The sequence below is a fragment of the Amphichorda felina genome (assembly GCF_050947745.1).
Source record: "Amphichorda felina strain 45539 chromosome Unknown scaffold_2, whole genome shotgun sequence".
NCBI lineage: Eukaryota > Fungi > Ascomycota > Sordariomycetes > Hypocreales > Bionectriaceae > Amphichorda > Amphichorda felina.
This window is the reverse complement of record NW_028145048.1, coordinates 1,670,857-1,695,712: the sequence shown is the minus strand read 5'-3', so window position 1 is coordinate 1,695,712 and position 24,856 is coordinate 1,670,857. Positions and strand designations below refer to the sequence as shown.

Genomic DNA, 24,856 nt, shown 5'->3' with positions numbered 1-24,856 from the left:
ATTTCACACTGCATCAAGCTAACATTTCAAGGCACGTCACTACTCTTATGAGTGCAAGTCGTCGACACAGGAGCGGCCCTACGTGTCAAGGCCATCCCGGTCCCAACAACTCCGGAATCCTAAGCTAGTGCCTAAGCTCAACAGCGACACCCCTAACCCTCTAGAGAAGAAGTAAGGAGTCACCATCCCTAAAAGATTATGTGGCCACGTGAGATTGCTAACATGGACTTCAGGAAAGGCGTCGCGGATGGAGAGATCGCCAAGCAAGAGGCCGAGAGAGCTAGGAAGCGCGAGCTCGAGGAGCGCGATGAGAAGCTGATTCGTTCTGCGCCTAAGCGTCAGAGATCTGTTTCGTCGGATTCCGTCTCGACTATCTCTACAGATGCGTCGGCCGACTCCCAGCGTCGTAGCCTGTCCCGATCCCCGCAACCCAGGAGGCGCCGAAGCCTCAGCCCTAGCCATGAGAGTGATCAGGACGAGCGAGGTGGCCGTGTCGATGACAGCCGCAGCCCTTCTCCACCTCGCCGCCGCCGTCGTTCCATGTCCCGGGACAGTCGTTCCCCTCCGAGAGAACCCAGAGAAAAGTCATATCGCTCTCGGGACCTGTCACCGCCGAGGGACTATCATGACGCAAGAGCACAGCAACATCGGCGGCGGTTCTCGTCCGGGTCTAGGGCATCGCGAGACTCGCGGCCCCTTCATAGAGGGCCATCGAGGTCGCCTGACGCAAACAGGCGAGACTTTGAGGAGCGCGGGAGATATGCTCCCCGAGGCGGCCGTGGGGAAAGTCATCACGCTGGTCCCAGGGAGGACAGGTTGCGGGAGCCACCAACAGAAGCTCCCCCTCGGGAGCGAAGTCTAAGCCCTTTCAGCAAGAGGTTAGCCTTGACTCAGTCGATGAATTCGGGAGGTAGATAAATTTGGGTATCAAATTAGACGGTGTTGGGCAACGTGCCAGTAGTCAGAAACAAGAAGAAGAAGCCATCAAACATACAGGACGATGCGCTCATGACGCCAGGGCCTCTTCCTCCTGTCTTTCCCTCCGCTCTTCTTCCTCTTCCTCCTGCTCTCTTACTCGCAGTCCCTCCACCAGTGCCACGCCGTCCATCCCAGCAGCTTCTCCGTCGACCTGGTCATCCCCTAGCCCTTGGCTCTTCTGTTTTGCCTTCTGGGCCGCCGCTATTCTTTCCCGAACTAGCCGAGCAATGGCATTATCTGTCCTCGTATTCAGAATCTCCATCTTCTTGTCTAGATCCCTCTTGAGATCCCAATTCGGCTTCTTTGGTTGCAGTTTGAACAGATCGATCCCCTTGTCACCCTTGGCGTCCTCCTCAGCGCGTTTCCTCAGCTCCCCTTCCACATCGGCAGCCTGCTCCTCCAAGGTAGCCTTCTCGAGGTCGGCGGTGGGCGGTGCCTCGAACCCGAGCTTGGGCCCCCTTGTCTCGGGATCGTAGTTGCGGCCCGAGAGGTGCAGCACGGTCGCGTCCTTCTGTGCCGCAGGAGGGGATGGCGACCGTTGGGACTCGGGGGCGACAACCTCGTCGGCAGGCTGCTTGCGCTTGAGGTTTCTGAGATTTGCGAGCCGGGCCTTTCGATCGTCCGCCGCGGCGCTCAAGTGGGATTGTGATGACATGGCGTTTGCGTTTCGCGGGGTTTTGTAGGGGGAAGCTCCGTATATCGTGCCAAAGCTTCAGCGCCCAGGTAGTCTCAGTGAATTTTGGATCAGGAGTAGGAAAGGTCTCTTGGAGTGGCCTTGGTTCGCGTCGTTGGTAGTCGTGGAGGGAGAATGGAGGATGGAAAACTGGGGTGGGTCCTCGGAGCCAGCGTGGTGCACCATTGGCAGTTTAGCACCGGAAGAGCCGCCAGAAGAAAAAAAAGTTGGGTGCATGTAGGACGCGGGTCGCCGCAAATCTTCCCCGAGATGCGCCAACTCCCCGTTTCCAACTGGCAAGTCTTCAACAACCCCACGATATGACATGCCCACGGGTCACGACGAGGGGCATGGCCATGATACAATTATAATACCGACAGCATGAAGGCAGCCTACGTATGCCGCGCTTGTCACAGGGTGCTCCAAGCAACCCAGGCGTCGCCCACAGCTCAGCATCTGCACCGAGCGACCGTTCACCGGTTCTCTACACGCCCGCAACTCCATGGCGCTGCTCCCGCAGAAGCTTCTTTGACCTCTGATGCTCAAGAGAGCTCCTACCGCGCTCCCCTGCCTAACCAACGCAATCCACAACGCCCTAGAGGAGGCAACAAGCTAGCCTTGCGCGACGTGGACTCGAAGCCCACTTCCCTCGCCGAATATGACGAGATTTTCGGCGCCCTGACTCTACGCGAATCCCCAACGCCGCCCGCAGACAATCGACAGCCTCGAGCTCGAACGGTAGAGTTAGAGACGAACGAACCGAACAGCGAGGGCCAACGACAGACCCAGTCCCAGGAAGGCAAAAGACTCGTTCGGGGAACGGTCCCATTCAAGAAGAGGAAGAACAAACCAAAAACATCATGGGATGCAAGGATTGAGAAGAAAAGGATATGCCGCTATCTTCAATGGGGCTACATACGCCACGGACACTCCGATTCCGAGCTCGTGGAAGTCAAGAAGGCCTACAACTTTTGGCGGCGCGGGTTCTCGCGGTTACAACGACGAGAGAGGCCCACTGATGAGTCCTGGTACGAGGAAGGCAAGCGATTCTATACGATGAAGGATGTCAAGGAGATGCGGGCGTCTTGGGAAAGCATGGATTTGGAACAGAGGCAGGAAATATGGCCTCGGGTCATGCTCTCCACCATATACCGGAGCCCCAAGGCGGCATCGAGGGTTCTTTCTGCCACTCTAGATCCTCTTCCGCCCGGATACGCCATCTCCGATGTCCTTCTCGTCATCGCCAAATGGCTTGACAGCACCACTGAGGGTAAGCGACGCGCCAGGGGACACCGGGCGTTCAATCTTTTGCTCCGCCTCCTCGACGAGTTACCTGCCGGATACATGCCGCTGAATCAGAGGGCATTTGGTATTTTTGCCAAAAACCTCACAATTGATCAGACGGCGACTCTGTATGGGATTCTAAAGGAATCAAGAGCCATGCTTCATCCTTACACGGCTCTACACTTCGCACGGAAGTTAGCGGGAAGCCCGACACAAGTCCAGCACAAGGAGAAGGCTTTCCAGATTCTCCTGGGACTGGCCGACAACGGGGTGGATCTAAACAAGCAGGAGTTTGCGAGCGCCATCACCTCCTTGCTCCATTGCGAAGCCCCTTCTGATCCCTCGTCAAAGAACGGTGTCAGTTTTTCTCCCACCCATGCGCTTCAGGCGCTGATGGAGAAGGGGTTTGTTCCCAACGTCTTCACATTCACAGCATACCTGGATGCTCTCTGTCAACGCAGAGAAATCGCCGAGGTCATCCGTCTAGCCAAGACGTTTTCCAACAGTGGCTTGAAACTGGACGCCAAAGCCATTGCAACAATCTTCCGAGGAGCCAAGCAAAGCCTGGACGCTGCCAGCGTGCGAGAGGTACTCGAGTTGTCCCAGAAGACCAACACACCTCCGGTCAGTGTCCTGAACAACGCGCTCCACGCGATCTTCTACTTCTCTGAGATGGACATTCGAGAGCGTAAAATTCCACCCTCGGAAGGCTTGCGCCCGTTTCTCCCCATGCTTCGCATCTACGCAAAGAAGTTTGATCTGAAGCCATTGCAGTCGCTGATTCCTGACTCTCTCCCCTTTATCTTGATGGGGAACCTCAACGCCGATGAGTCCTCGCCTCAAGACTCACAGCCTAAGGAGTGGGAATTTGAGCGTACAATCGTCCCTGTCATTGATAGCTTTGTCTCAGAGCCAGGCCCCAAATCCATGGAGCCCGACTCAACGACGCTAGCGACCATGTTCCGAGCCTACATCAAGAGCCTGTGGCGTCCGTACGACCTCATGGCCCTCTACAGCTACTTCAAAAGCCAGCTTGAGGATCAAGGAAAGGACCCCAGCTACGCCGCGCAGCTTGTGCGGGAAGAGGGCAGCCTCATTCACGATACATTCATCCTGGCCATGATGCAGCAGCCGGGGCTCACGCGACCGGCGCTTGAGATCTTTGGTGACATGCTCAAGAGCCACCTCCATCCGCCGTCGTCAACAGATGTTGGCGCGTCCGAGGCGAAGCCCCTACATCCCATGCCTTCAGTGTTCACGTTTGGCATCCTCCTCAGCGGGCTGATGAGGCGGCGGGAGACAAACCTGGCGGAGCAGGTCACGCAGGTCATGAAGGAGAACGGCGTGGAGCCCAACCTGGCGACGTGGAACATCCAACTCCGGGGCCACGCGCTGATGCAGAACGTGCCGCGGACGGTCAGCGCTCTGCAGGACCTCGAAGCCTCGGGCTTCCGACCAGATGCGCATACGTTCAAGGCGTTTGGGTGGCTGCGGAACCAGAGACAGGCGCTGGAGATGATGGAGAAGATTATCGATCTCAACAAGCAAAAGATAAACGAACATAGCCACGAAGACGAAGAAGGGAAGGACGACGTCGATTGAATGAGAAAGCGTGTACGAATACAATCACCACCATAGAGTTCGGGCGGAGTTTTCTTGGATGCAGCATAGCATTGAGCATGGGAGCGCCACTCCGGTCTGTACATTAGGCCCCGATATATCATAGATCTATTTATATTAATCCCAGGATAGATTTGAATCAGGCATGGGAAGCTAATACTAACAAGCGAATTACGTAGCTGCAGTCCGGCGATCAGTGAGAGCCCGGGCAATTAACTCCTTAACTCCGATTACCCACAAGCCAAAAATAAGCATCTCGCGTACGAGTATGGGTGATGGATGGCATCATTGGCATTATTGGCCTCACTGGCATCATCATCACTAGCATCATTCGATACACTGCTCAATCCACGTTCTCAACATGGCGGACTCGGCAGCGACTCCGTCCATGTCGGTCTTTCGGGCCTGCGAGACGCGCAAGGCCAAGAGGAACCGACAGCCACTGTCCTGCACCGCGTGCCAGAAGCGCAAGTCGCGGTGCGACCGGAGGCAGCCCTGTGGCGCCTGTGTGAAGCGAGGAGGCGAGTCCTGCTGCCTCTTTGGATCAGCGACGGCATCCGGGTCTGGCGCCGTGGCTGGGGGGAAGCAGGAGTTGCAGAGCCGCCTCTCCAAGCTCGAGGAGCTGGTCAGGGGACTGGCTGAGCAGAGCCCCAAGCAGCATGTGCCTCCGGGGCCGGGGCAAGCAGCAGACTGGGATGGATCCTGGACGAGCTACTCTGGGCCTACGTCGTGGTCTACGCTCGTGGAGAGCATCCGCGACATCCGGGATGTCCTCGACGCTGACGATGAGGAGGAGATGGGCAGCTCAGAGCCGAGCATCGCCCGCGAGCCGGATGTTGTCTTTGGGGACTCGACCCCGGTCAGCATCGATGAGGTCATCCAGGCCCTGCCTCCGCGACAGGACATGGACAGGCTGGTTGCAGCCTACTTTAACGCCAAGTCTGTGGCCGTTCCCTTCCTCCACACGCAGCAGTTCAAGCGCCGCTACGACAAGTTCTGGGAGTCCCCCGAGTCGACCAGCCTGCTGTGGATCAGCACCCTCTTGTCCATCCTGAGCTGTGCTGCGCTGATTGTCGGGACCAAGGGCATGGCCGCCATGCCCTCCTCGCCTGGGGTTCTCGCCGCCTCCAGGATGTACACGCATATGGCAGTACGGTGTCTTGTCTCGGGCAGATACCTTGAGGCCAAGCCACTGTCGGTCGAGGCCATCGTCATGCTCGCCCACTCGTGCAACGTGCAGAGAAAGGACAGCGATCCAGCCATCTGGACCCTGTATGCCCTGGCCATCCGCCTTGCCCAGCGCCAGGGGTACCATCGGGACGCAGCCAAGCTGCCCTTCCGCATCAGCCCCTTCGAGGCCGAGATGAGGCGCCGGGTCTGGTTCACCCTCGAGTCGAACGATCTGCTCTTCTCCTACCAGCAGGGCATGCCTCCCATGATCCACCAAGACACCTGCGACGTGGGGCGGCCGATGAATATCCCCGATGAGGATTTCGACGAGGATACCCCCCATCTGACACCGAGGCCCCCGACGGATCCGCTGCCCATCCTCGCGTACTGTACCAAGTCGAGGATGCTTCCCCTACTGCGGCGCATGCTGCACCATGCTCTCGGGACTAAGCCCGGGTCGCCCGCCGCGGTTACTGCTCTTGGAGAGGAGCTCGACGAGTGGCGCCAGTCCGTACCGCCGTGCCTCAGATACCGCTCCATACACGACACGTCCTTTGCCGACCCAAACTACACCATCTTCCACCGGATCATGCTGGAGCTCGTGTACCACATGAGCCGCTGCGCGGTCTACAGGTCGTTCCTCCAGGGCAGCAGCCACACCAGCGAAATCGGCCGGCTTGCCCGCGAGGTCTGCCGCGAGTCGGCGCTCCGGGTCCTCGACATCCACATGGAGGTGGATCGCGAGATCCAGCCCGGCGGGCGTCTTCACGAGGACAGGTACATGATCTCGAGCTTGACGCTCCACGGGTTCCTGACTGCGGCCATGATCATCTGTCTCGAGCTGGACGATTGTCCCGACATGAGGTGAGTCCCCGGGTTCTCAGGATGAGTCTCCCCTGAGCAGGTCCCAACTAACGCCCGCTCCCCAGGCCAGAGGATAGGAGCAGACGCATACAGCTGCTTCAAACCGCCCACCAGATGTGGGCTGCTCGCAGCAGCACCTCTGCCGATGCCAGACACGCGAGCAGCATCTTGCGAGCCATGCTGAACAGAGTCGAGTCCCCCAACTCGCTTTCTTCCGAGAGCCAGCCCAAGACGCCAGATCTGCCTCGCGTCACAGGCTACACACCTGCCATAGACGGCCCGGTGATGATGGTGCAGGATGACGACTCTGGCAGTTACCCAGCCACCTTTGACGAGTTTCTCTCCCTAGACAGCTTCTTTGCCGACCAAGAAGCGCTGGACTGGGTGCGTTGGAGACATGTGTCCAATCCCCCAGTACAAGGACAGCAGTGCTGACGACGTGCAGAATTACATTGACCAGTATCTCCGAAATGATATCATGGACCCGGTCCCAACGGGCTTTTCATTGCCCGATTTGGCAATGTGAATTGGCGATGTAATACGCCGCCGTTGTTTCCGGCGCACCGGGGATAACGGGGCGTCGTATTACCCCTTTGGGAAATATTCTCGTCCGCCGCACCCAACTCACGGTCTGGGAGGCACAGCAAGATCTTGCTCCTAACTCCTCCGGGACGGAGATTGGGTTGACAGGATATGGAGAATACTCGAGGGGACATGTGGGCATGTCGAGTATATAAGAAGGGTAGCCCATCCTCCTCGAACACACAAGAAATACAAACAGCCACCACCACCACCACCACAATCACAATCACAACCACAACCACTGCCACCACCACCACAACTCTGTTCATCTACTATCCGCCATGTCTTCCATCCCTGAGACCTCGACCTCACTGGTCCTGGAGGCCATCAACGAGCCTCTAGTCCTCAAAAAGACGCCAACCATCACCTCTCCTCCCCCCGGAATCGCCCTTGTCAGCATGCTCGCCGTAGGAATCCGCCCTCACCACCGCGGAGGCTTCCGTGGGCACAAGGCCCTCCCATTCCCCGTCCCCTACACTCCTGGCAACTCGGGCGTGGCCCGGATCCTCGCCGTCGGCCGCGACGCCATCGCCCTCCAGCCGGGCCAGCTCGTCTGGGTCAACGGCTTCGTCACCTCGAGGGACGACCCCACCGGCACCAAGATGCTCCTCGGCCTGTCCCACATCTTCGGCGAGAAGCGAGAGGCACTCTTCAAGGCCTGGCCCGGCCTGTGGGCCGACGTCGCCAGCGCGCCCCTGGAGAACTGCCTGCCCCTCGACGAGGACCTCCTCTGCACCCGCATGGGCTACTCCTTCGCCGACCTCGAGTACCTGGAGCGCCTGGCCGTCGCCACGGGCGGCGTTCGCGCGGCCGACCTCCGCCCCGGCGAGACCGTCATCGTCAACCCGGCCACGGGCCACTACTCGGGCGCGGCAGCCGAGCTCGCCGCCCAGATCGGCTGCCACGTCATCGCGCTGACCCGCACCGCCTCCAAGGTCCAGCCGCTGGCGTCGCTGCCTCACGTGGCCGGGCGCATCACGGCCGTCGAGATCACGGGCGACGCCGACACCGACGCGGCCGCCATCCGGGCGCATCTCCCGCCCAACAGCGACGGCGCCGACGCCCTCATCGACGTGTCCCCTCCCCAGGCCACCGGATCGCCCACAGGCCTCGCCGCGGGGCTGGCCTCGCTGCGGTCGGGGGGCAGGGCCGTATTCCTGGGCGCCATGGGCGAGGTCAAGGTCAACTACGCCAGCCTGATGATGCGCGGCATCACCATCCGCGGCCAGTGGATGTACCCGCGGGAATGGGCCGTCGACCTGATCAAGTCCGTCGAGCGGGGCGTCGTGCGGCTGGGACGAGACGCGGGCCACGAGGTCGTCGGCCGCGAGTTCGCCCTCGAGGAGTGGGAGGAGGCCATCGAGACGGCCGAGGGGGCGACCCAGTGGGGGCGCCACGTCGTGTTCACGCCATGAGGTCCAAGGAGGTTGGGGAGTTGTCTGCTGTATCTGCTCCCATGGGAAGAGTCTATTGTTATTTGTTGTCAGTTCACGGGTGGCCGGTCTGGAAGTCCTGGGCCTCGTGGCCGCAGGTGTGGTCGCAGGATGTATGACATATAGAGGGGGCTGGCGACCTACACCAGCCTGTTGTTTATTTATTGTTATTTCTACCAACTCACCACCAGTGAGGCCTCCGCAGTGGAAGTTGAATGGGCGTGCAAAACTGTTGTTCCTCTCCATATCCCATCGCCTTGCTGGAGGCAAGCCAGGCGTCGTTGATTCGTGTTGCATTAATTTGATACCGTATACTGGTGTCGCCAGCTAAGCGCGCTCCGTCTAACCTCACTCCATCCCATGATTGCGCCCTCCGTCCACAGATACCGGGGCCTCATAACGGTCAAACAAATCGCTCGCTTTTTGGTTCCCAACAGACAGAATAACAAACAAAACTTGCTTCATACACCAGGCCATCCAAAAGCTACCGCCAACTCATCTGTCACGCGTCGCTATAATTCTCAGACTGCCGCCCATCATCATACCAATACGTACTATGACTGATATGTGTGAAAAGAACTCCAGCCCGAAAAGGAAAAAAAAACCCTTGAGAGACCAAGGAGATATGTCTCTTGCATGCTTGGGTATCACGGTATGCAACGCCAGCAGTGACCAAAATCACGATGCAAATCAAGACGCGATCCCACGGAGGACACGTGCCGGGTTCCCGGCCACAACAGTGAATGGCGGAACATCCTGCATCAAAGAATTTCAGGTCAGTCCCCGTCACACGGCAATAACAAGGCCAGGAGAGAAGACATACCTTGGTCACAATAGACCCTGCCCCGACAGTGCTTCCCTTCCCAATTGTCCTCCCAGCTAGGATCATGGCTCCTCCAGCAATCCAACAGCTCTCTCCTATCGTGATAGCCTTGCCCGACTGCGGGCCCTGTCCGCCTTGCCGCCTCTTGGGGTCAACAGGCAGCGTCGATGTAAATATGCTAACGTTGGGGCCGATGACGCAGTTATCCCCAATGTGGACCTCACAAACGTCAATGATGGTGCAGTTGCGCCCAATAGCAACGTTATTGCCAATGGCAATGTTGTAGCCGTAGTCGCAGGTAAAAGGCGTCTCTACTGTGACATGCCGCCCGACTCTGCCAACAGCATTATTGACCGGCGATGCCTCGGTAGGAGACATGCGAATCGGATCACGAGGTTGGAGAATCTCAAGAAAGAGCCGCGCCCGCTCCTCGGGAGACACGCCGTTCGTCGGAGGCGTCGTCAGGTTGTTGAACCTCCAGCATGCAGAGGCACATCGCTCCCGCTCGAGACATAGCTCCTTGTCAAACGGGTAGAAAAATCGGCCCGATAGCATCTCCTCCTTCTGCGTTCTTTTGTGGGGGTACGACGAGTGTGACAAGGCGAGCTGGGCCGCAACCTGGGGGTTCGACGTCTGAGACTGACTGGGAGGCGCAGGGCTGCTGCTTCGGGTTGCATGGAGAATGTTGATCTGAGGCAGATGGCCACCTGGATGAGGTGTCTCAGGTTCCGTCCGACTCAGATCATGGAGGGGAGGTACTCGCTGATAGTCCTTGGCCATTCTGTCGCTGAAAGATGGTGGTTGAGTGTTTGCGCTGATGGGCGTGGGGAATGCGTTTGCCGGAGTATATGGCATGGCAGAGAGTTTATTATCGGGGCTCGTGACAGACGCGCTTGGTATTGTTGATGCTGTTGGTCGGTCATCATCTGTGGCCACGGGCCGGCCTTGCGGCGGGTCTATCCTGAGGACCTGGCCCCGATAGTGTGGGAGGGGCTCCCTCTTGACCGACTGCTGACTGCTATAGGACCCTTGCTGCGGCATGCCATAGGCTCCGGGCGGGACATAGCTGGGATCTTTGGATTCCAAGGGCACCGTGGGAGACTTATTGTCCGGCTTCTGCCACCCCGAGCCTCGCTGTGGAGGGTACCCTGCACAGACAAATCCACCCTTGATACAGTTCTTGCCTGTAGCCTTCTCGTCAGCTTGAAAATAACAAGATTCAAGGGGAATTGACATACACTCTGGCTTCGCCTCGTCACACTTCTTCTTCCTCTGTCGACAAGTCATACAGCCTGTCTTGGTCCGATTGCTAAAATTGCGCTTTCTCTTCTTCGGGTCATGCTGGAGGATGGAGTTTTGTCTTTGTTCCGAAGAGTACTGTGAGCCGTAGTATGACACGGACCTGTCGTCTGCTTCCGGGCTCGTGTTGGGCCCGTCACCATGATCTGTCTGAGAGGTGGCCCTCCGCAGTGCTTCCCCGATCTGCTGCTCATCGGACTGCACCCGAGGTGACACCGCAGAGCCCGGTCTTGAACCATAAGGCGTCCTCTCATCGCGGCTTGGTGGCGGATGCCAGGATTCCTTATCTCGGTTTTCTGGCGTCAACCGTTGATGTTCTCGTTGGGGTGTTCCAAAAGGATCACGATGTTCGCCATGCGGCGGCGCCGTTGCCGTGTCCGGGGTGCGCTCCTGTAGGATCGGAGGGTCTCGGTGCAGCTCGGCGGAAGTCGAGCGTTTTCGCTTGAGCGAGCTGTCTCGGGCATGGGAATGGCCTGTGGTCTGCACGGTAGGGCGCTCAAAGCTGTTCCTTCGGCCTTCTAATGGTGCATGCGGCCGAGGGGGTGGTGTGTTCCTCTTCTGCTCATCAGTTGCAGAATTGTCCACCTGTATACTCGGCGGCTCCGCGTTATTTGGCGATGCCCCATTGAGGGCCGTAAATGCAGACATTGTATGCGCTACCAAATCTTGCGCGATTCAAGGGATTGCCACGGTTTCAGGTAGATGACGCTTGGCGCCGTCTCAGACGTCCTGTTGGACGTCGTCGCCCGGAGCGCCGAGATATAGTCCGTCGTAGGTGGTGTTCTTGCTGAAGCTTTAGATGAAAGGCCAGGCCCGTCGGACCAGAGCAAATTGAGGGGTGAGCCACCCCCTGGGTTCCCGCCGTAAACGATCTGGCCACGAATGCAAGGCGCCTCAAGGGTTGTAATCAATCCTTGACGAGGCAATCTCTGGCAGCCGAGCCGGATGTTGGAGCTCAAAAGCGGTAACCCTAGACTGCGTAGAACATAAAGCCTGGGTACGCTGTGCAACGATGCGCTGAAGAGAGTGAGGTGGCGGGAGAAGAGGTGGTCGTGGAACCGATTTGACGCGAGGTTGAGACGGGGCTTTGCACCTTGGTCAAACACGGCTCGTCCCGAGACTGAGGTGTCGATTTTTCAACCAGTGACCGCTGAAGCTCGCCGACAAACCCCTCCAAAGGGATCCAGGTCAAGAAGTGCCGTTGTGAAATTCACCCGTAGCCACAATATTGTGATGGTCGAGTCCACGAAGTCCGGCCAGCCAGTGGCGCGAGTCGTCACGAAGACTTGAGCAGGTGAGCCGTAGCTATGAATCCGAGCCTTGGGAAACAGAACAAAACGTGGCGGCGCCGAGGAGTTGAAGGCGACACCGATAAAGACAATTCGTCCAGGCCGTGCTGATGGCGCTTGCAGTGTGGGTTTGACGCGCGACTAGCAAGAATGTTGCGTTTGCTGCGGCTGGGCAGAATGCGCCTGAGCTGAACCGAGTCGAACACTAGGAGTGGGTTCGGTGGTAAAGCGTAAGATGGCCAAGCCAGCTCAGACCAAGACGCGCTCCGTGAGTTTATTTGAGTGCTGGACCAACGACCAGAGCATCACCAGGACACGTCGTGATTCAGCGGGGGAGGGGCAGGAGTCTTCGAGCAACGGATCGTGAGCGAGAGAGCGACAAAGTAAGCGGACGAGTGAGAGTGGTGAGGAGACGGAGAAAAAGAGGCTGGCCTGGGCCTGATTTTGGTTGGTGATGATACATTAATGCCCGGGCTGAGGAGCGGCGAGCTGATTGAGGGACCACCCCGGCCTCCATCGAGACGGGGGGTGTGGATGGCAGCTGGCTGAGGTGCAGCTCCAGCGGCGGTCCCAGCGGTCCCAGCGGTCTCAGCGGTCCCAGCAGTTGGTCAGCCTACCCAGCAGGTACGAGTACGGCTACTGACCAGCACTGACCTAGCGGGCCAGAGGCAGCTTGCCGCAGACCCGTAGGCAGGTGGCGGGCTAGCGGGCAAGCGGGCAAGTGGGCGAGTGGGCAAGTGGGCTGGGCTACCACCGACCACCGGCCCCCGGGGGGCAACAGCAGACGAGCACCTGCCAGCCAAACGGCAAAGAATGCCCGGAAGGGAAAGAAGGGACGCTGGGCCCCCGTGTACTGCTACGTACCCGGCACGGCATGACGGGGACCTCCATGGAGGCCCATGGACCATGTCCATGCTTCACGACGCACCGTCATTGCACCCACGACTCTTCCACCACGGGGGACAGGGGCCGCCGCGCCTTGTACAGTGCCGGGTCGATCTGAAAGCCCAGAACTTGGAGTCTTGGGCTCCCCCTCGCGAGATTGGGGCGGCAAGGCGCTTCGGCGCGCCCCAAACCCATGTATGGGGTACACCTATCCAGTACCCGCGGTACCTCCGCGATACACGAGCGCCGCCCTCCAGAGCCGACACCTTCCAGTGTTTTTTTCATTCACCAAGTCGCCCCTTCTGCACCCGTTCCGTTTGCCGCTTCATCATCAGACGTCACCTCTTACGAGTACTAGGTAGGTAGGTAGGCTCTTGGCTCCCAATGCCCCATTCTCCCATCTCGGCACTTGGCAGAACTCGTAGCACTGAGCGTCCCTTCCTTGAAACCTCACCGCTCTGCCGCCCATCCCATCCTACCAACTCTGCACGCAATAAGTGCATCCGCATATCGATGTGCTATACAACCCTTTATCACCTGAACGGGCTCCCGAGCTTCTCCACTCAGACTCCCAGCCTTCAACTATTACCAATAGTGCCGAATCTCAAACTTCGAATACGGACTCGCCATTTCTATATCCGGACTCTTCGCCCAAGCGACCCTTGATAATCCTCGTACGAAGTACGCAAGCAAGCAACTATGACTCGCAAATCTCATCGGCGGTTCGCGGCAGACCTCGGCGCGACCACCTGTCGCTGGCCGCCACACCCCCCCATGTGTACCGGTATCCGTCTGAGAAGTCGCTCTGCTCCCCTTGGTCTAACCCCAAGACGAGCTCAGGTTACGAGATGCCCCAAATCTACCATGCGTGGCGCTTCTTTGCCGTCAAAATGCTAGCTAGCGTCTATGCCTTATGAGAACATTCCTGCTTCACGAAGAATTGACACTCTCGGTTTCCTTGGTCCACCAAAGTACCTCTGAATTCTTTGGTGCTCAATGTCCAGGACTTCCAGAGCGAGTTGCAGAGCTGCAGCTCAGGGACCGACGGTACTGGCGGTAGCGACCAGGGGCGTCTCTGCAGCTAAAAGTGCCGCGCCCAACATTGCATGTCATTTGCCTATCTGGGCTGTTCCGCACACACCACACCAGCCACCCACACCTTCGTCGAGCGTCTACGTACGGAATACGGATAGCGCCCGAGAGAGGCAGTCGAAGACGAAGACTCGAAGTCGGTGCTCAAGACATGATGCTGGATCGCAAAAACCGCACCAGGGGTACATACATCCGGCACCCCAACCTCAGCCACTCTCAACACGAGGAGGATCGCTGCGAGCCCTCCAGACCTTCTGGAAGGGATTTCTCATGCAAGTTCGGCGCCACCCCTCCTCAGCATGTCCCATTTTCGAGACGCCCGAGATCAGATACAGATCAGATTCCGACGGACACGACCAACGGATACCTTACTATTACTCTGAGTGTGAATACTATTACCACTTCATACTCCGCATGCGACACCGAACAGATTCTGGCTTTGAATTTGAACCGGCCAGGTACGTCCTACCGTTCAACACCCTGCCCCGGCCTTGTAACACGAATATGCCCATGTTCTCGGGGAGGCTGTCTGCCAACGGATCCGTACATACTACATATTAGTATATGTCTTTAATGAGTCTAATCAGGATAGGGACCTAATTACGCCTTTGCCCAAACATATCAGTTCAGGCATGTTGAAGATGATGACAAGGCATGACGAGGCTAGTATTTCCATTCGGCAATACGGCCACACTACTCCGTCCAAGTTAACGTCTACGGAAGACTGATCTCAACTGTCTCCTGAAACGCCAAACGTCATACAACCTCACCGTCGTGATGGGCAAGCATGAACCGAGCTTCGTTCCTTGGAGCAATCTCGAGAGTCGTTGAACTGACCACGCGTCACCAGCCACAGAAGAGCGAGGGGCCAGGCGGCGGCCAATGAGGCAACCGAGACATGGGGGCCAAATGTTAGCCTGTCCAACTTTCGCGTCTATAACATATGCGAGTTATCCGTAGCTGGAAACGTGCTATTGCCACTACGGTCCGCAGCTGTGTTACCACCGGTGCCTTGGCATTTCCTCGGCTCTACTTCGTACGAAGACGGATACCTCCGTATGTGCCCCAGTAATATGGGCAGACTCCGGCATATCCAAAGACACTGCCATGAGAAATGAACGAGAGTTGTCGGCACTCTCTGTTTCTGGAGTAATGAATGAATTCTAATGCAGTTGCCAGGGAGAGCACAGCGCTCGTTCATGTTCACATGCCGATTACAATCACGGACCATTGGCAGCTAGTCTCATCCGGCCCTCTTCCTCATGTTGCAAGAAGTTCGTCGGAGCCTACGGAGTACTCTTTATTACTCTTTAGTCGTACAAGGCGAGCCCAGGCGTTTACTAATAACTCCACTGCGTACTCATCTGGGGTCTCATCAGTGCCGGGACTGGAGATATCTAGGCATATCATTTATGCGGGGCCGGCATTCGACACCAGGGCGCTACCACCAGTTGGTATCACTCGAACATGTGAGGAAGGTCGAGACCTGGCTTCGATCTCGATAGCATCCGAGCAGACCCTTACTAATGCCTAACACACAGCATCGAGTCTCGAAACAGCTTGGATGCCGTCCCGTCCACTAACTCGCCCGAGCCGACAGTTTTACCCGTCGTGGCTCGGCCCTATCGGTGAATCGTCAACCCCGGTCATGATTGGGCAAAATGCAGGCCAGCCTAGCCATTGGAAAGTATGAACAGCCCAGGGCACAGAATTAAGAGCACAACATGTGCGTGATGAATTGTGTCCCTAGCGGGGGCTCACGGTCATCACATGGACAGGCTTACAGGATGCAGTAGCACAGTAGTATCAGGCTGCCCTCACGAGTACATACACACCACCCGCGGACCTGAAGTTGAAGCCGAAACGCCAACCAAGCGTTGAGCGCCGGCTACAGGCCCTAATCGCGCCATGGCGGCTCCGGAGTGGATCTGGCCGCCACATCGATACAAAGAAAGCGGCAACAGGGCGTTGCGACCTGCGAATGTCAAAAAAAAAAAAAAGGGCGGCTGGCGGCGTGTACCCCAACTATGCGGGCAGTTTTAACGCCGATGTTGCCCTACCCAAACACAGTCAGACTATTATCTGCGCACGGTAGGTATCTATCAGTCATCTCTCCTGAACCCTGAGTCCTGTTGAAGATGCGCGGCCACTACCGGCAACCAGGGGTCCCCTTGACGGCTCTCTCACAACCCAACCTGGATTGATCTCCGAATATCCGTCCCCGTACTTGGAAATTCCAGTCGACGCAACAGATCGCAAGGTCGCAAGGTCGCAAGATGCCTGACTGTGAAAATTAGGGGACCAGGGTTGGCTATAAATCCCCCAGTATAATAATATCCATACGAATACCAACTCGTGGTCCACCGTCAGAGGTGCAAGCCGCGCTCTGTCACACATGGACAAATGTGGGAAGCCTCGGCGCCAATGTCCCTCGCTGCCGTTACATCGGGGTTTCCTGAAGCAGGATCAACGCCGAAGTCGCTGGGCCTGTAGGCGTCGAAGAAGCAGTGGAGGTTGGAAACCCCGTTGGTCCAACTTGACAACCAAGGATGGAGGTAATAGATTGGGATGTGAATCGGCTGACCCCTGCATACTGCCAGAGATTTGGACCACTTGGTTGCTCCAGCCTTCAGCCTGGCTCCAACAATGCCCAGCGAGCCTGTCACGGCCAATGCCTCCTACCGTACCATATTAGCAGTAAATATTACTTACCTGGTGGCACTTTTAGGCAAGGCGAAGTCGGCGGACTGCCTATGCACCAGCGGGCCGGAAGTGCCGCGGCCAGGAAGGGGAAAAAGGAATACGGGATCCCCCAAGGGCATTCGCATTCCTCTGATGACCAGACACCAGGTGACCTGGAAGGCAGGGACGCGCTGCTGACAGAAGCGGATAAGATGTTGGTTCCGACCTCCTCTGCTCCACGCAACCAAGCAGCTGCCTCCTGCAACTTGTCTGCACCAACTCCTCTTGCGCCTCTTGGTCAGCCAACCAGGACGGCTTTGGTCAACGGGAGTTGGGTCGGGAGTGGGACGTGGGGTTTGTTGTTGTTGGTACTGGTGGTTTGGGATTGCCAACCAGAGAATGAATTCCTCGAACATGCTGGCTGACTGCCTCGCCATATTCGTACTCTGCACGGATACTTCGTACGTGCGTACGTACGAACGTACAACCTGCTCTTCCCGAGGACTGTTCTCATGCTGACGGGACTGGGTGTCGCTCAGTGCCACCAGACGCCCACCAGCCACTAGGGAAGGGAAGGGGGGGATGGCCTCCGTGGATTGTCAGACCCGCAGGCGCAAGGCGGGTTGGCGTTTGCTCGAAGTTGGGGGCCTTGGCGCCCAAACTCGATCAGCAGTCGGGCGGGGATCGAAAAGCTTCGCTAACCCCAACAACTTCAAGAAGCTTGCTACTCGTGCTCCTTGCTCTGGCCAAACGCCGGCCCCTCTGGTGGTATACTCTGAAACTCGTCAATGATGACTCCAAACCCGCTAAGAAATCTGAGCAGGCGCTCCGACGTATTACATACCGACCTGTGTTGGTTCGCAACTGGGTATTGAATACCCTTTGCCTAGTATTACTACTCGTATTACTAGGTACCGGGGACCGCGGCCCAGGTCATGGCGTATCATCATCGCCTGCTGGCCAATCACGATCAAAGCTGAGACAAGTGTCGACATCTTGCGGCTCTAGGTCGAAACTAGAGCGACCACAGGCGACCATGGGTTAACCGTTTCAACATCACGAAACAGGACGTCGATGATATATGAGCTCCGTGTATCACAGACGCTGTCCCAAGAATAGCATTCTTCGCCCTGTTTCAGCGATCCGTTCCACTGGTTTCAACATCACCAACCCCAAACTTGGGCCTTTCAAGGCGCGGCCAATGACGAGTGGCCCACCGACAGAATAGCCGCCGGCTAAGCGCCCTACCGCCTATCTTGAACGTCGTCAATCGGCATGCCATCTCTCCCGATGCGTCCTATGACACAGATCTGGAAACACTCTGGTCCCGAATGAGAACGGCTCCCAGCGCAAGCGCCCGAGGCCAGGCATGGCATCCTATTTTTATCTCATGCGAGTCATTTCCTGGCCGCCGAATGCCTGGCCCATTGGTTCCCGCTCTAGTCTCCCAGGGTCTGGAGATGCACGCAAGCTGTAAGGCACGCCACGCGCTCGGGGTTGGCATCATGCCATCTTGGGCTGCGCAGGACATGTGGGCGGCAAGCTAGTGTCCACTGACACTGAGCACCTAGCCGCGATGCCTTCATCATGCGCAACATGCCTGCCCAGTCTGTCGAATCCCGAGGCCTGGCTTGACGCCGAAGCACCATCCCCAGCTCTCAGACCGTCGAAGTGGACTTGGATGGACCATCCTGAGAAGCGTCATGGCTGCTCAATGCGAACATCTCGTCGGGCTCTTCGCTCTCGAGCCGCCCACTGTTGATTTCAGGGTCAGGCCACCCCGACGTTGGCCGCTACACCCTCCAGTGTCCATCGAACCTGTCGTCAACCAACGCAGTACACTACCGTGATGTTGACCACTCTCCCGGATCCCCCAGAGCCCAGCTCTGCACACGCCCCCTCCATGTACGGCATATATTTTTAGGCGTAGCCATCTATTTTCAGACTTGCCAGGGATGTCTTCGCTACAGCCGCCGATGAGGTGCAGCTATCTTAAAGGAACTTCACCCCATGCCCTTCCACAGAGACAGTTGCATCATCTCCCATTTACCCCCGTCAACTTGGGTCACAGACCTGTTCGCGCCCATTCCAAGCCAGTCTTAATCATCCCCTGGCCACCAGATGTCCTGTTTACCTGATGTTTATCAAGCGCTGTGGCACCCCGGCCGCGACCCCCCTTCTTTTCCCCCTCGCCTGTCGCATCTTTCAACCACCACCGCGCCTTCATGACCATCCACCGACCTATAGGACTTCGCCTCTAGCGCCCTGAACTGCCACATGCCCTTAACTGTCACGCGATAGATTGACTCGGGTCTGGATTTGCTGTTGGCAATTAATGTTTCATATTGCTCCTATCCCTGCTTTCACCGACCTCTTTCAACCCCTGCGACACCCCGCGCTTGGTACGCAGACTAGAGAGCCCTGATTTTCTTCACCTGGGCAACAATACTATGATACAATACTGCTACCATAAATAGTAGCCCCCTATTTGAGGATGACGTCCAGATATCTCGAGAGCCAGTCGTTCGCGCCAGACCTCGTTCTGTGGCACCATCCCCCCGGCACGAGGATGAAGGCGCGTGGGGAGAGCACAAGTAGAGATACTTTGACGGTACCTGACTACTTCTTTTGCCTCTTAGCGCTCTTATCGCTAACAGTGCTAAGGACGCTCGCACTTCGCTTGTGCGCGACGCCTCTGCTCCCACCCCGAGTAACCTTCTCCCCTTCCCCTTTCTCCCCGCCCGCGGCGGCTGCCTCCTCGCCGCCGCCTCCGTCGCCCTCTTTCTCCGGGTCAGCATTGTCTTCGCCCTTCGGATCCTCCTCACTCTTTGGAGCTTTCTCTTCCGTTGTTTCGATAGCGGTGTCAGGGCCAGCCTTTGCCTTCTCGTCATCTGCCCCTTCCGCTTCCCGAGGACCAGACTCTGTCGGTGCTTGTGCCTTCTCTCGCTCAGCCTTCTTGGCTTGTTCCAGCTTGATTTCGGCATCTAGCTTGTCCGAGACTTTGCGCGCGTCAAGAAGACTGTTGACAGCAGCAAGTAGCTGCTCATACTGTTGGGTCGTGGCAGCAGTCGGCATCGCCAGCCTACTTGGGACATCCAACTCCAGAAGAGCATTATTGATCCGCGCTTGTTGCTGATTGGACTTGTGTGAGAAAAGCTTGTTGATCTTCTCGGTCCGGAAGACGGGGCCAGATCCCAGTCGGTCGTGATGTGTGACGCCGTAGATTTCTTCTTCCTTTGCTGTGAGTTTCGGACGCTCAGGGGGCTGTTGTTGCTGCTGTTGGCTCTTCTTGCCCCCCGTAGTCGGCGTAGGAGCGGCAGTAGAGGCGACAGTGCTCTCCCGCCGGCTAGCTTCTGGAGGTTGACTCTGCGCAGCGACGGGGTTCGCTGGGCTGGGTCCATCAGGACCCATGAGTGATTTGCGTTTCTTGGACTTATCGGCCGACATGAGGTTCTGAAGGAGTGTTTGCAGCCCAGCCGATGACTTGAAGTTGCTAATGTCGGTCTCTGCGTGTGGGTAGTCGAGGCGGTTGTAGAGTTCTCTCCTCTCCTCGTTGAAGCGCTCGCTCCTAGATAATATCCGCTTAATCTCCACCAAGAGAGACTCCTCTTCGCGAGCCTCGTCCTTAGATCGTGCCAACGCGTTCAGGGCAAAATCCTTGCGTCTCTTCTCCTCCTGCGGGTTGAAATGCGCCATCATCTCGTGCAACGCAAACTCGGGTTGCGTCATGAACTGCACTGGCTTCTGGACGGCCATCATCTTGGCCGCCACCTCGTAGTAGCGCGCTTTCAGGTCCTCCATGGTGCGCGCCTGGGTCCTGGGTACGATGGCCTTGCTTTCATCCCCATCCGCATCGGCCTCGCCATTAGTAGCCGGCGGATTCCACTCATACCGGTCCCATATCAGTGGCCAGCGTAGATCAAAGTCCCCAACAAGCCCCATCAGGTAGTCCGTCTCATCCTTGGTCCAGTCGTCGCTCGTCAGATACTGTCTGTATTGGTCGTCTGAGTATCGTGGAATTGACACTTGAACGTTATACTTGGCAAAGGCTGAGTCCTCAACCTTGTCATCCGCAGGGACAGCCTCCGACTCTGGCCTATGTTCTTCCTGCTTCACATCGGCTCCTTCCCCTTCCTGCTGCTTTTCCTGTTGCTCTTGGTCGGTCGGCAGTTGGCCCTCCTGCTGCTGCTGACGCTGGCTCTTGTCCCCCTTCCGTCTCCAGTGCCGTAGTACCAGGCTCTGGTCCTCGCGCGCAGAGTTTCGAAAAGCGGAGAGTTCCCAACTCGCGGCAGGTTTCCGGCTTGCTAGGCGGCGCTTCTTAAAGTTGGTGACTTCGGGGACGATGGCAATGGGGTTGTCGCCTCCGAGGTTGTGGACCTCGCGCGCGAGGCCCTTGAGATTCGGTCGCGGCGCCGAAAGCCTCTGCTTCTTGGCAGGGCGCGCGCCCGCACCGCTGTCGGGAAGGTTGAGAACGTCGCGAACGTCGGAGGAGCTCATTGTGGCGACGTCGAAATGGGCATGGCAGAGCCAGGTTCCCGCTCAACGCGTCGTCGGAAATGGTCGCGTGGTCTTTTCGGGAAGTTCAAATTCAATAACCGGATGAAATGAATCGCGCTGTTGGGTTATTTTGATGATGGGCCTGCATGCAAACATAAAATGTTCGATGACGGCGAGGACGCGAAGTCAACTTCCCATGTCTGGGATGGAGGCACGTGACCCCTCCACCCCCCTGATGGGCCATTTTTCGAACGTGGCAGCTTCCCATCACCAGCCGCCAAGCTAGCTCGCCCAGTGTCCAGGTGTCCGTCCCCATCGCCTCCCCGTCGACCAGCGGCCTCACAACCCCCCTCGCTCATTCGGATACCGGGCGTGAGAACACGATATCGGATAACACGTGCGCAGTGTCAATTGCATCCCCAACAAAAACCACCGCCTATCCGAACCTCTACCCTCCCGAAACGATGTGGGCTGTACTGCCTCTCCTGATGCTGGCCTCGGTCGCTCAGGCCCTGTACTTCTTTGTTGACGCGTCGGAGCCGAAATGCTTCTACGAGGATCTTCCCAAGGATACGCTTGTCGTCGGGCATTACGCTGCTGAGGAGTGGGACGAGAGGTCGAAGGCGTGGCAGCAACACCAGGGAATCACCATCTACATCTCGGTGGAAGTAAGCTTCTCTCCATCGGTTGCCCCCCAGGATGGGAATGTCGGTTGAAGGAATCTGACAATTTCACGTCTAGGAAATCTTTGACAACAACCACCGCGTCGTCTCCCAGCGTGGCTCGTCATCCGGGCGCTTCACCTTCTCCGCGGCCGAGTCCGGCAACCACAAGATCTGCTTCACGCCGTCGTCTACGTCCGGCCGCAGCGGCTGGACCAGCGTCTCCAAGCCTAACGGCGGCATCAAGCTGCAGCTCGACGTCGTCATCGGCGAGACCAACGAGATTGAGCGCACCGACAAGTCCAAGCTCGAGGACATCACCACGCGCATCAGGGACCTCGCCGCCCGGCTCAAGGACATCAAGAGGGAGCAGGTCTTCCAGCGGGTGAGTTTCCGCGTCCTTGCCCTCCGAGGCTAAATGTGCGCGCGCATGCAGAGCACTAATGTTCGATATTAGGAACGCGAGGCCGAGTTCAGAGATCAGTCCGAGACGACCAACGGCCGTGTCGTGCGCTGGATCCTCATCCAGTTGGCAGTGCTGGGCGTCACCTGTGCCTGGCAGCTATCCCACCTGCGTTCGTTCTTCATCAAGCAGAAGCTCACGTAAAGCCGGCGTCTTTCTTGGAGTTGGGTGGAACACAGGTTGGCAATGATGAATGGTACATGAGGGTCGGCAGCGGTCTTCCTGCCTACCAGTAGTCGTTATGCGAGGGTCAAAAATCGGCACACAGGGGTGCTAGTTATAGCGAATGCATGCGTCGTCACGTAAGACGGTTTGAAATCTATAAATCAATGGCAAAGAAATGATGTCTAGGACGCCTCCTTTCATTACAGTGATACCAGACAACTCCCCGCTCAGTCTGAATCCATTTGTCAAACAAATCCGCGTCGGACAGAGCGACCCAGGTTGGCTCAACCGACTCCCTGGTAGGTGTCGTCTCTTCCGCCACCTTCCTCCGAACCATGTATTCTTCGCTCGCTCAGACATGACAACCTTAAGAGGAGACATATTATAGACAAGAGTGATAGTGTAAAAAGGAGAGGATTAACACCAGACCAGACCCAATGCTGCCCCTGTCGACGTTCTTGCGTCGTTCTGCGCTCTGCACTGACCATGGTGTAGTAGTATAGTGTCGTGATGAAATGCCAGGCATAAACGAATAGCCAGTTCCCAGCCCATGCCCATTCGCCGCTGTTGCTGTGATGTTATTTAAAGCCTGGTGCATGATAAACATGGTCCACGCCGCTTGAACTCTATAAGATGTGAATGAATTTGATCCCAGACAGATGGATGTGTGAACGCCCATGGGGCAGCGAGTTTCCAACTTCAACCGCAGCAGCAAGGGGCCTGTCGTGACTAGAGGGATATATTCGGGAGGGCTAGGGACACCTTTGGAGCGGACCACGTTCCGTCCAAATCAGCGGTGAAATTTTTCCCTCGTCGAAAGGCCACACGACAGGGAGATCAGGAGAAGTATGAGGAGCGCGCATGGAAAGCCTTTCAAGACGCAACCATCACGCTAACCGCAGCAAATCGACTTCATGAACTTCTGGAATCCAGTAGGCTGAGGATCAGCAGGTCGGGAATTAGCCTGCGCGGGTTGACTCCCGGAGGTCTGCTGAGGACCCCTCTGCTGGGGCAGGTTCTGAGTGCTGTTCTGGAACTGTGCTTGGGTCGAGCCAGCCGGAGTAGCCATATCCCCTCGGAGACCCCCCACTCCGCTGCCCCGTTGCGCTGATATAGCGCCGGGGCCGTTTGGCCGATCTCTCTGCTTGCCCATCTGCTTGATCGGTGACGGAGGGGGGGGTTGCGCGGCGTTTAAACGGCCGACAGTAAGGTTCTGTGCTTGCTGGTGAGAGTTCGTATTCCCGGGACGATTGGCGCTGTGAAGCTCCATCTGAGACGGTCCGGGGCGCACGTTTGGGTTGTGCAAATATGCATTGCTGTGGCTCTTGCTGTCCCACCCCTTTCCCGAATCCTTCGAGATCTTCATCCAGTCGTAGTCGCCATCCTCGATATCTCCCGCATTCTTGAGCGCCTGGGTGAAGAGCTCTCGCAGGTAATCGTAGTCGGGGGTATCCTCAAAACCAAGGTTGCGGACATAGGTAAGGTACTTGCAGAACTCTTCAGGGAATCCTTCGCAAAGATCCTTGATAGCTGTCGTCTGCTTCTTCTCCCCAATCTTTTCGTACTTCTGCTTATTCGTGGCAGCCTTCAGACCTTGCCACGGCAGACCACCTCGCAAGAAGTACATGAAAACATGACCAAGAGCTTCCAGGTCATCTCTTCGAGACTGCTCACGGCCGAGATGGGTGTTGATACTCATGTATCTGGCTGTACCTGACAGAGACTTGCGCTCCCTGTAGGGAATGTGCTGCTTCGTCTTCGGATCCCGGTACTGCTTGGCCATCCCGAAGTCAACAACATGGATGACGTTAGATGCTTTAGTCCCCGGTCGGCCAATCAGAAAGTTGTCGGGCTTGATGTCGCGGTAGATGAGGTTCTTCTCGTGGATCGTCTGGACCCTAGAGAGCATCTGTTTGGCCACCATGACGACTGTCTTGATGGTAAAGCGACGGCCGCAATGGTCGAAGAGATCTTCGAGGGAGGGGCCAAGGAGATCGATGACCAGGATGTTGTGGAGGCCTTCCTGGCCGAAGTAGTAGACGTTCGGAATGCCGGCTACAGAAAAGGTCAGCTCGAGAACTTCGCAAAATCTGGTCGTAATTTAGTCTTACGGCAGCCCACAAGAATCTTGTAGGTACGGTACTCATCTCGCAATTGAGGAGCATCGCTCTTTCGGGGTTCCTAGGAGATATCTGTCAGCGCAACCATCGGCACGAAGGTGCCCTAGGAAAAGGGGAACATACAAACTTGATGGCGACTTGTTGGTTATTCAAGAGGTTGGTACCTTCAAAAATGACGCCAAAAGATCCCTCTCCAATCTTCTTCCCGACTCGGTAGTGGACGCCCACGACGTTGGAGGACGAGGACGCCATCTTGAGGCTGGTAGGCGGTCAAG

The 24,856-nt window shown here is 57.2% G+C and overlaps 9 protein-coding genes across 9 annotated transcripts; 5 read left to right on the top strand and 4 right to left on the bottom strand.

Annotated features, from left to right (window-relative positions):
- Positions 1-222: 222 nt before the first annotated feature.
- ACO1O0_002080 (zinc knuckle-domain-containing protein) lies at positions 223-918 on the top strand (the record flags this gene model as incomplete). The annotated part of the gene is made up of 1 exon (XM_083191557.1): positions 223-918. One exon carries the CDS (start codon positions 223-225, stop codon positions 916-918), a length of 696 nt encoding a protein of 231 aa, XP_083052771.1.
- Positions 919-1,006: 88 nt separating this feature from the next.
- Positions 1,007-1,633, bottom strand: ACO1O0_002079 (cwf18 pre-mRNA splicing factor-domain-containing protein; the record flags this gene model as incomplete). The annotated part of the gene is made up of 1 exon (XM_083191556.1): positions 1,007-1,633. One exon carries the CDS (start codon positions 1,631-1,633, stop codon positions 1,007-1,009), a length of 627 nt encoding a protein of 208 aa, XP_083052770.1.
- Positions 1,634-2,032: 399 nt separating this feature from the next.
- ACO1O0_002078 (uncharacterized protein) lies at positions 2,033-4,537 on the top strand (the record flags this gene model as incomplete). The annotated part of the gene is made up of 1 exon (XM_083191555.1): positions 2,033-4,537. The coding sequence occupies one exon, from the start codon at positions 2,033-2,035 to the stop codon at positions 4,535-4,537; it is 2,505 nt and encodes an 834-aa protein (XP_083052769.1).
- Positions 4,538-4,916: 379 nt separating this feature from the next.
- On the top strand, positions 4,917-7,115 carry ACO1O0_002077 (uncharacterized protein; the record flags this gene model as incomplete). Its single annotated transcript, XM_083191554.1, has 3 exons — positions 4,917-6,589; positions 6,655-6,973; positions 7,035-7,115. 3 exons carry the CDS (start codon positions 4,917-4,919, stop codon positions 7,113-7,115), a joined length of 2,073 nt encoding a protein of 690 aa, XP_083052768.1.
- A 337-nt stretch (positions 7,116-7,452) lies between these two features.
- ACO1O0_002076 (uncharacterized protein) lies at positions 7,453-8,586 on the top strand (the record flags this gene model as incomplete). Its single annotated transcript, XM_083191553.1, has 1 exon — positions 7,453-8,586. The coding sequence occupies one exon, from the start codon at positions 7,453-7,455 to the stop codon at positions 8,584-8,586; it is 1,134 nt and encodes a 377-aa protein (XP_083052767.1).
- Positions 8,587-9,294: 708 nt separating this feature from the next.
- ACO1O0_002075 (uncharacterized protein) lies at positions 9,295-11,374 on the bottom strand (the record flags this gene model as incomplete). The annotated part of the gene is made up of 3 exons (XM_083191552.1): positions 9,295-9,360; positions 9,428-10,629; positions 10,666-11,374. The coding sequence occupies 3 exons, from the start codon at positions 11,372-11,374 to the stop codon at positions 9,295-9,297; spliced, it is 1,977 nt and encodes a 658-aa protein (XP_083052766.1).
- A 7,919-nt stretch (positions 11,375-19,293) lies between these two features.
- SWC4 (SANT/Myb-like DNA-binding domain-containing protein) lies at positions 19,294-21,171 on the bottom strand (the record flags this gene model as incomplete). Its single annotated transcript, XM_083191551.1, has 1 exon — positions 19,294-21,171. One exon carries the CDS (start codon positions 21,169-21,171, stop codon positions 19,294-19,296), a length of 1,878 nt encoding a protein of 625 aa, XP_083052765.1.
- A 464-nt stretch (positions 21,172-21,635) lies between these two features.
- ERP1 (emp24/gp25L/p24 family/GOLD-domain-containing protein) lies at positions 21,636-22,440 on the top strand (the record flags this gene model as incomplete). Its single annotated transcript, XM_083191550.1, has 3 exons — positions 21,636-21,839; positions 21,913-22,218; positions 22,291-22,440. The coding sequence occupies 3 exons, from the start codon at positions 21,636-21,638 to the stop codon at positions 22,438-22,440; spliced, it is 660 nt and encodes a 219-aa protein (XP_083052764.1).
- A 913-nt stretch (positions 22,441-23,353) lies between these two features.
- YCK2 (kinase-like domain-containing protein) lies at positions 23,354-24,833 on the bottom strand (the record flags this gene model as incomplete). The annotated part of the gene is made up of 3 exons (XM_083191549.1): positions 23,354-24,516; positions 24,573-24,642; positions 24,705-24,833. 3 exons carry the CDS (start codon positions 24,831-24,833, stop codon positions 23,354-23,356), a joined length of 1,362 nt encoding a protein of 453 aa, XP_083052763.1.
- Between the last annotated feature and the right edge of the window lie 23 nt (positions 24,834-24,856).